At 33.6% G+C, this 8,411-nt stretch overlaps 1 protein-coding gene across 3 annotated transcripts; it reads right to left on the bottom strand.

Annotated features, from left to right (window-relative positions):
• Positions 1-4,656: 4,656 nt before the first annotated feature.
• vgll1 (vestigial like family member 1) lies at positions 4,657-7,316 on the bottom strand. 3 transcript variants are annotated; one of them, XM_038289462.1, is made up of 4 exons: positions 7,137-7,316; positions 5,852-6,045; positions 5,415-5,768; positions 4,657-5,268 (listed from the first exon to the last, which is right to left on the bottom strand). In XM_038289462.1, the coding sequence occupies exons 2-4, from the start codon at positions 6,036-6,038 to the stop codon at positions 5,231-5,233; spliced, it is 579 nt and encodes a 192-aa protein (XP_038145390.1). In that variant the 5' UTR covers positions 6,039-6,045; positions 7,137-7,316; the 3' UTR covers positions 4,657-5,230. The 3 variants fall into 3 exon arrangements, with proteins under 3 accessions (XP_038145390.1, XP_038145391.1, XP_038145389.1); XM_038289463.1 differs by having other exon boundaries at positions 5,852-6,051; positions 7,146-7,316; XM_038289461.1 differs by having other exon boundaries at positions 7,146-7,315.
• Positions 7,317-8,411: the final 1,095 nt, after the last annotated feature.

Here is an 8,411-nt window from a genome sequence, read left to right as displayed (position 1 = left end):
AATGGCAATGATAACTTAAATTCCATCTGAAAAATTACACCATCTGCAAATAACAAATTACCATATGAAAAGCTGATTTAAAACTCTGGAAAGTTGGTACCCTACCTAATTCTTGTGGTTTATGCTCATGTTATACATGCAGCTTGTAGATCAAAGTACATTTGCAAAGTCCAAGATAAATTATTTCAAATTGCATGTTATGTAAACTTCCTTTTCTTTTTTATTTCAAATATACAATTCTTTTCACTTGTGATTTTAAATTCTGGATGAAGAATATAAACAGTTTTTTTTTTTTTTACATATTTATATACATACATATAGAGTGCTTGAAAGTTTACATATCCTCCCAATGAAGAAAATTGCAGATTCACTAGTAATTTGAAAAAAAAAAAAAAAAAAGTAAAAATGAATAAAACAAGTACTAAAGAGTTTTATAGTAAAATAAAATATTGATTTAGATTTTTTTTTTTTTATAAAAAAATAATTTTAAAAAACAAACTGTCCCAGATAAATTAAGTACCCGGCTCACGACCAGTAAACTAACACACCTGCAACAAGTGCAGGTCTGAACATTACACTAAACACCTGATTTCAGTGATTACTCAAGTGCACTCCTTGGTGTTGACCAACAAAATTTTAGGAGTTAGGAATTTTAGGAATTTCAGGAGTTCTATTAGGCTTGATTAAATGTATTATTTATTGATATACAAATTATTAAAGCCAATATCACATTTTATTTTTACAAAATAATTCACAGTTTAGGATGAAACAATGTGGCAAATCAATGTAGCGGATTCTAGCATCATATTAAATTGTTTCTCTTCATAGGTCAATGATTTTGTGATGGCGATGCTAGTTGTCTACGTACTGCCTTAGATAATGCAGCCCCTTTGAAAAAGAAAAACTTTAAAAATAGCCATCTTTTTTGCCATCTTTGTTGAGCCTCTAGCTGCTACAATCAGACAAACTAATGTGCTTAAAGGTATAAAAGGTATGAAAATAGAGCATAAAATTAGTCTTAGACTAATTTAGATTACTTAGATTACTCTATAAATTGGTCTATAAATCTATAGTACTACTGTTACCAATCTTTAGATTCTTCCATCTCTAAATTTCTTTGGAAGGAAAAACCCCCTCTTATCAGCTTCAAGACACTACAGAAAACCAAAGACAGAGGGGGGACTAGATTTACTTAACTTCCAAAACTACTTCTTAACAAATACAATGGATAAAACATAAGCCCTTAGATGAGCCCTGGATAGACACAGAACAGGAAATATGCAGTAATATCATAGTTTCAAATTTGCCGTTTATTAGCTCTAATATCAAGCAGCACTCATGTTTTAAAAATATTAACATCAGCTCTTCCCTGACAGCATGGTGGGAATTTCTTAAAATGACAAAGTCATCAGTTATCCTATGCAGTTGTACGCCCATCTGGAATAACCCTGACATTCTACCAAAAATAATATGATAAACTTTCCAAACTGGAGGAATAAAGGTATTACATATCTGGATAATTTATTTGAAGGTACAGAGTTGATTACATTTGCTAGATTAAATTTGCAATATGGCATTAACAAATGGATGTGAAAAAAAAATTGAACGCTGGCCTATATATACATATATATATATATATATATATATATATATATATATATATATATATATATATATATATATATATATATATATATATATATATATATATATATATATATATATATATATAGGCCAGCTTTATATATATATATATATATATATATATATATATATTTAGAGCATTTAAAAAATCTAAAAAATCATTTTAAGTCAGAATCATTAAAGGACCTAAAATTTCTTTAAAATTCCATCACAATCATTTGTAATACCCGCAGCACCCAATATAAATATAAAAACAAATATCAAAAAGAGGCATAAAAAAAGGTGCTTCAAGCTCACAGCATAACGCCATGAATGCTTATATGAGAAATAAATAGAGACTAGAGTTAGAAATAACATCATTGGGGACCTGGGGAAGATTTTCCATTTAAGGTTAGCATAACAAAGCCCAAAATTCATAACTAGAAATAACCTAAACAAATTGATTGTACTAGAGATTCAGATTCAGTAAAGTCATAGCATCTCATGGAAAGAAACTCCACGTGATCTAATACTGTAGCAACAAAGTCAAAACACTAATTTTAATATATAACTTCATAAAAATGACCTTGTATAGTAATAATATAACTAATACCTGGTTTGGATTTTACTCAAAGTAGCGAGAGGAATCGCAATTTAGAAATAATTCTGCTAATAATGAATTACATTATAATTCTTTTCACTCAATAAAATACTTAAGCTGTTTTTTGTTTTCATATGTATCAGAGTGTTAAACATAACTTTAAGTTAGGGATCAAATGACAAATTTTGAACTTTATTGCAAAATTCCAATTGTTGAGGCAGGGAGTAAAAGGAGTGCAAATGTTTTTATTGTGTCTGAGAGAAAAGTCAAATAGAAGTTGTTTCTTCCTGAATTACCAACAGTACCATCTGAGGAATGAATTTACAAATATCTCTCAATAAAGGATGTTGGCTGTGATTTAACACTGAGAGCAGCAGTACTTTGGAAATCTTTGAAATATACTTGAAATACTGAGGGAAGATTGGAGAATGACACTGAAAGCAGGTGAGATTATTAAGAGTTTAGGGACATTAGTGAAGGAGACCAAACAGGCAGATCGAGGACCAGTCCACATGGAGAAAAAAGTGCTATACTACCATTTTAAAGATGTTTTTTTTTAAGTGCACACAGAACTACTACAAAACATTGTAATGTGCATGTCTGGCCCATTAGTGGCGCTGTGACACAGCATTATAAAAACACAAAAGTGTCAAAACACAGAGCATACACTGAAAAAAAGAATTTGAATTGGTTGAATTTATTTCAGCCCCTTTAGTTACCCGATTGTTTCATTTTTTTAACCCTTTCAGCAGGATAAGATATGAAAAATAGTAATCAATAATTAAAGTGTTAAAGTAATTGAAGGGTCTTAAATAGACCCAATAGATGCTTGAATTCTTTTTTTCATTGTATACATGTCAGTTTCCCTTTTTCTACAATGTCAATTTATCAGGCTATATAAATTTCAGTGTACACTGGGAAACACAGAACCATCCATCCATCCATCTTCTCCAGCTTATTCTGCCAGGGAGGCGGTGGGGCCGGTGCGGATGCAGTCTATGGGTGAGAGGCAGGGGAAAATTCTGGACAGGTCGCCATTCTGTTGCAGGGCAACAACCATGGACACACACACTCACACATAAGGACAATTTAGAGATGCTAATTACAGTCGTGTTTTTGGACTGTGGCAGGAACCCAGAATACTCCATGTAGAAAGGCCCCAGGCCGGGAATCAAATCCGAAACCTTCTTGCTGCAAGGCAGCAGTGCCACACAGAAATGGGGTGCTACTCAGATAAGACTGTACTTTTCTGTGTGGTTTTCAAAAATTCTTTTTCGCTTTTTTAAGTTTAAAGGTATAGTGGAGGATTTTCGCAACATTTTTAGAAAGACCCACCCTCTCCACACAAAAAAAGTGCATGCACAACCCTGTGCTTCTGAGAGAGAACGAGTGCACGCTCTGCTTTAATGTTGCTGTTTGCATCGCTCATACAAGCTGACTGTCCAAGAGAAAATGTGCAATTTTCCACTATGTCAGACTCACTACAGCTAAGTGAACATGGGGATGAGCTCATAGGACGGCCTTAGATAAAACATGTCACCAGAACGATTGACAATTAGGCCGACCACTTATTTTGATGATCAACCCAGAAAAAGAACATCTTCCACTAGTCCGTTAAATTTTTCATTTTCAGGTAAAAGTTTTATTTTTTTAAAGTTTTTTCTTATAAAATTCTTTCACCACCCAGAAGATGGCATACATTTATGGATACACCCAAGCTTGTCGAGATGTGGACAGGGCCTGAGAGAAAAAGAATGTTTACCACCATATTAATTTGCAATGAATAATACAATTAATAACATCTGTTGAGCAATAATTAAAAAAATATATATACATGCAAGTATGTCAAAGCCAAGACCTTTTAAACAATGATGAAAAACTAAAATGTAATCAAAAAACAAACACCTTCACTGACTGTTCCTTTTAGTGAGGTATTAATTTTGCAACAGCTTTTAAAAAGTTTATTTAAAAAGTAATACATTTAATGCCCAACATTGTTTTTTTTTAGGAAGCTTACAGAGTTCAACCACACAGAATTAAGACCGTCTCTACATTTCAAAAGCACAAGAATGCAAATCTTACCATCAGTTCATACATTTCTGTTAAATATAAATGTTTGTGCTTTAGTAGGTTAACTTATATTTTTAAACTACATGTGCTCATAAACTGATCACCACAGTAGGAGCAAAGTGGAACATAAAAGGTGACAAAAAATTAGTTTCTTCATATAGATAATCAAATATTAACATACACAGTATAAAGAGGCTGTACTTTTCCTTACTGTCTGACAATAACTCAGTAAAACTTGAACTTATTTTGGTTATTGACAAATAATTTAATTATGACTTATTATGACTAATTATGCCAGAATAATAATAAGATGTAGTTTTTCAGGTTTTATGTGCAACTCTTCATTAACATCTTCTTACACTGTTAAACTCACAGACATCAGTCTAGTATAATTACAGTGTAAGAGGTGTTGAATACTAACTAATGCCTTTAAATATTCTCAGCAGTATTTTTCACAATACAAAAAAAAAAGTTATAATTTTCATCAACTTATCGACTAAACACAGCTTTACTTCCCTGTTTCTATAATATCCGAGAAACCTAAACCAGCCAAGTAAACTTTAGGTAGATCAGTTTTTAGTCATTTTTTACACATAATAGAGGCTCAAAAGTTTTTGTGATTTAACACTGGTATGTTGACAGCAGAAAAACCCACCCAAGTGCACTGTGTCCAACTTCACCTCCAAACATGTGAAAACACAGCCTGTGCTCAGGGTGATTTCAAGGAGGAATTAGAAAAGCTGAAGAACTGGTTTGTCGGCGAGCTTTTCTTTCAGTAGAGGCTGTCCCAGTGCGCGCTCAGGTTCTGATGTCATTTCGGTGAAGAATGGAGAAAGAACTCGTAAGGAAATCAAAATGCTGCTCTGCTCGGTGAACAGAATGAGGCCTGGTGAACTACAGCTATCCTCTGTTCATTTCACACGTCTTGCTTTCACCTCAGTACCAGTACAAGTCCTTCTTATCCGCATGTCGCCCTGAATGCAAGGGAAAAAATGATCAAATAGAGTCAAACAATGCATGGTTAGGGAATCATAATCAATCCACCATCACAGTTTTAATATATTTTTGTATGTTTTTTTACTGCATGTTAGTCTAATCTAGATTAGATTACTTTAATTACCAGGTTCAAAGACAATAGGAGAGTCCACAGACTCCCTAAACCCTGGGGGGACGCTCCAGCTTGGTAAAGGGTCCGGCTTAGAGCTAGAGGCAATGCTTGCTCCAAGTTCTCCCCTGTCACCATGCAGCAGGTTAAGCAGGGATGTGGAGTACTGCTGTCCAGTGAGATTTAACCCATCTGGGGACAGGGAGCACATGATGGTTGATAGGGCCGGACCTTCACTCGATCTGAATGTGTTCCAGGAACCCGGGGTCTCCTCTGCTGAGCTGAGGGTGAGGATGTGTCCGCCTACAGGTGGTACCTGGGATTCAGAATAAGGGACGGACATTCTACGCTGACAGTCGTCTGTGCTCTCTGTGGGGGGCAAAAAATAATAATACTCTGAGAAATTGCAGTTAAATCATGTGTGATTTCAGGTATTTATTGTAAACACCTACCCATTTTTACAGTTTTGCGGATTTTCTTTGATCTTGCAGCGGTCTCGTTTGCCTTGATTTTGCCAAGAGCTCGCGAGAAGTGTTCATCCACCATGCTGTTGATGTCCCCCTGGAAGTATGTCAGGATGATGCTGTGAGGGTTTCCCTCCACTTTCACCGCTTTGGGGCTCTCTCCTTGTTCCTCCATGGTTCAACTGCAATTAAAACACATTTTAAAACAAAGCATCAAAAGAACACATTTCTTCATTTTCTTTTCTCAATAAAAAAATAATATAATGCAACCATTTTTGGCATTTACTAAATCACATATAGTTACTTTAACACAATTGTTTCATGTTAGCAGGATAGGACACAAAACAATTGTGTAAAAATAACTAAATATGATTAAGTAAATGCCAAAAGCGGATGCATTACTTTTTTCAGTATATAGAAATTGTTTTCTTTTGCGTAAAAGAATAAAAAAGCAGATTTTTTTTAACTGTTCCTGACATAACCTATTAAAAATAGCAGCAAAGCAGCTATAGTTATCCAAAAAAAAAGTAAAACAATGACAAGTTTAGCTTACTTTGTTTAAAAAACAACAACATTTTAATTTATCTGGGAATAAACAGCCCATACAGCTTGAATAGCAGAAACACAGAACCCATCTTGTACTCCATTTTAGTCCAATGGATGCAGCCCGTCAGCAAGTTTAAAAGAAATACATCCAAGTTAGAAATTTGTCTCTAGATAGAAAGCCTCTATCAAATATCACAATACATTGTACAATGGGTTTCATTCACAAAAAACTCATGGTATTCTATTTAATTTACGTTTGAAAAAAGCCTAACAGTGATAAAACTCCTTTTAAGATCGAAGAGAATCCTTTTTTCTGGCCTTTTTCGTCACTCTCCAAAGATTCTCTATCATATTTAGTTAAAGACCTAAGACTGCTTCAAAATATTGATTTTACTTTCAATTAGACAGAGCATGTCGATCTTTAAAATATTAAAAGATGACACTTAAGTTTCAATCTCTCAAAGGTATGCACAGGTATTAGCTTAATTGTACATTTATATACATCAGAAATTTTGCAATTTGCTAAAGAAGTAGTTCATACTGTAGCTCTAAAAAAAGTTTATAGTTCATGTTGTTAATTTTTTGGTATTTCCAAAAAGGTTTGCATTTTAGTGAATATTATTAAAATAACTTTGTACATGCTTTTAACTTGTTTTAAATGTAACTGAACCTTTGCCTACTTTCTGTGTACCGACTCATCCCGTGTATCTGATAAGAAGAGACATACTTGTCTTACCCGTCCTGATGACTGAACAATGTTGAACGAGGACCACAGCTTGCATTGACTGCTCGATCGAACAGAAGAACAGCAGAGTTCACAAGAAGATTGGGAAAATAGAGCATCGATTTAGTTAGCTGCTATCGTTCTCACCGTCTCCTCTACAAAGTGAGTTTTTTTTACCCACAGAGAGTGTAAGCTCACTGGATAATTTAGCTGGGGAGGGTGACAGCTATGATTAGAATGCTATCCAGCAGGTTCCTCTGGAGTTTAAACCGCAACTTAATCAAAACATTCCTGGTTAACACAGTTCAACTACAGCTCTTCTTTGACTTTATCTCAGCCTCAACTTTACTAAGATTGCTTTTGCAGTTACTGAAGATAAAAAAATATTCTTTCTCTATTTAAAGAGCAATTTGACATCAAATGGTCCAGGGTTGTTTAGTGGTCATTTTTAACCCTCCAAATTAGTGCCTGGTTACAGAAGTTACATCCCTTTAATTTTTACGCATTTTGTCCCATCATAACCACAAATTTGGGGATTTTATGTAGTTAATGATGTAGTAAATGTAGATCAGGGCCTCTGCTACCTTTCTTTCTGGCACCAAATTGCTCTTTAAATCCTCTAAAGTGGCTCTTGATACCTTGAGATAAAAACTGATAAATATAAAATTTATGTTTAATATAGGCAAGATATATTAATGACAATTATTTTAGCAAGTTTTCTTCTTCTTAAATGGGCCAGTGGTACGGTATATCAGATTAATTCATCTGTTCTGTATTTTCAAAACTATGTCTCTTTTTTATAACATACGTTTCCCCCCAACATTAGGATCCTGTTTGGGAAAATTTATATTTTTTTATACAAAGTTTTATTTTACTCTATTTTAAATGAAAATATACTAAATTGTGGCTATTAAGAAAATGCATTTAAGTAGTAGAAATTTAAATATATAAGTAGTCTTTTTAAAAAAGGTCATATAAGATTAGCTCCAGTTTTTTTTTTTTTTTTTTGGCTGGACTCAATGTCAAAGTGGCTTTTTAGACCTTTAAGTTTGCAGACTATACAAATACACAAATATATATATTTTTAGAAACAAAGGTCTATTGCTGTATATATTTTTTTATATTCCTTAAGACAACATCTACACAAACCACCAATCTTAAACTCAGTCAGATTAGCACATTTCCATTTCCGACAATCGGATGTTTTGCAGTCTGAATGTTTCAGGGCCTTTCTAATTATGATAAATTAAATAAACTCTATTGCACCTTTGGGTTTAT

The sequence above is a fragment of the Cyprinodon tularosa genome, unplaced genomic scaffold (genome assembly GCF_016077235.1).
Source record: "Cyprinodon tularosa strain WSP-4 unplaced genomic scaffold, ASM1607723v1 ctg27, whole genome shotgun sequence".
In the NCBI taxonomy this organism is placed as follows: Eukaryota; Metazoa; Chordata; class Actinopteri; order Cyprinodontiformes; family Cyprinodontidae; genus Cyprinodon; species Cyprinodon tularosa.
Note: the sequence above shows the minus strand (reverse complement) of the source record. Positions and strands in the feature narration are given on the sequence as shown.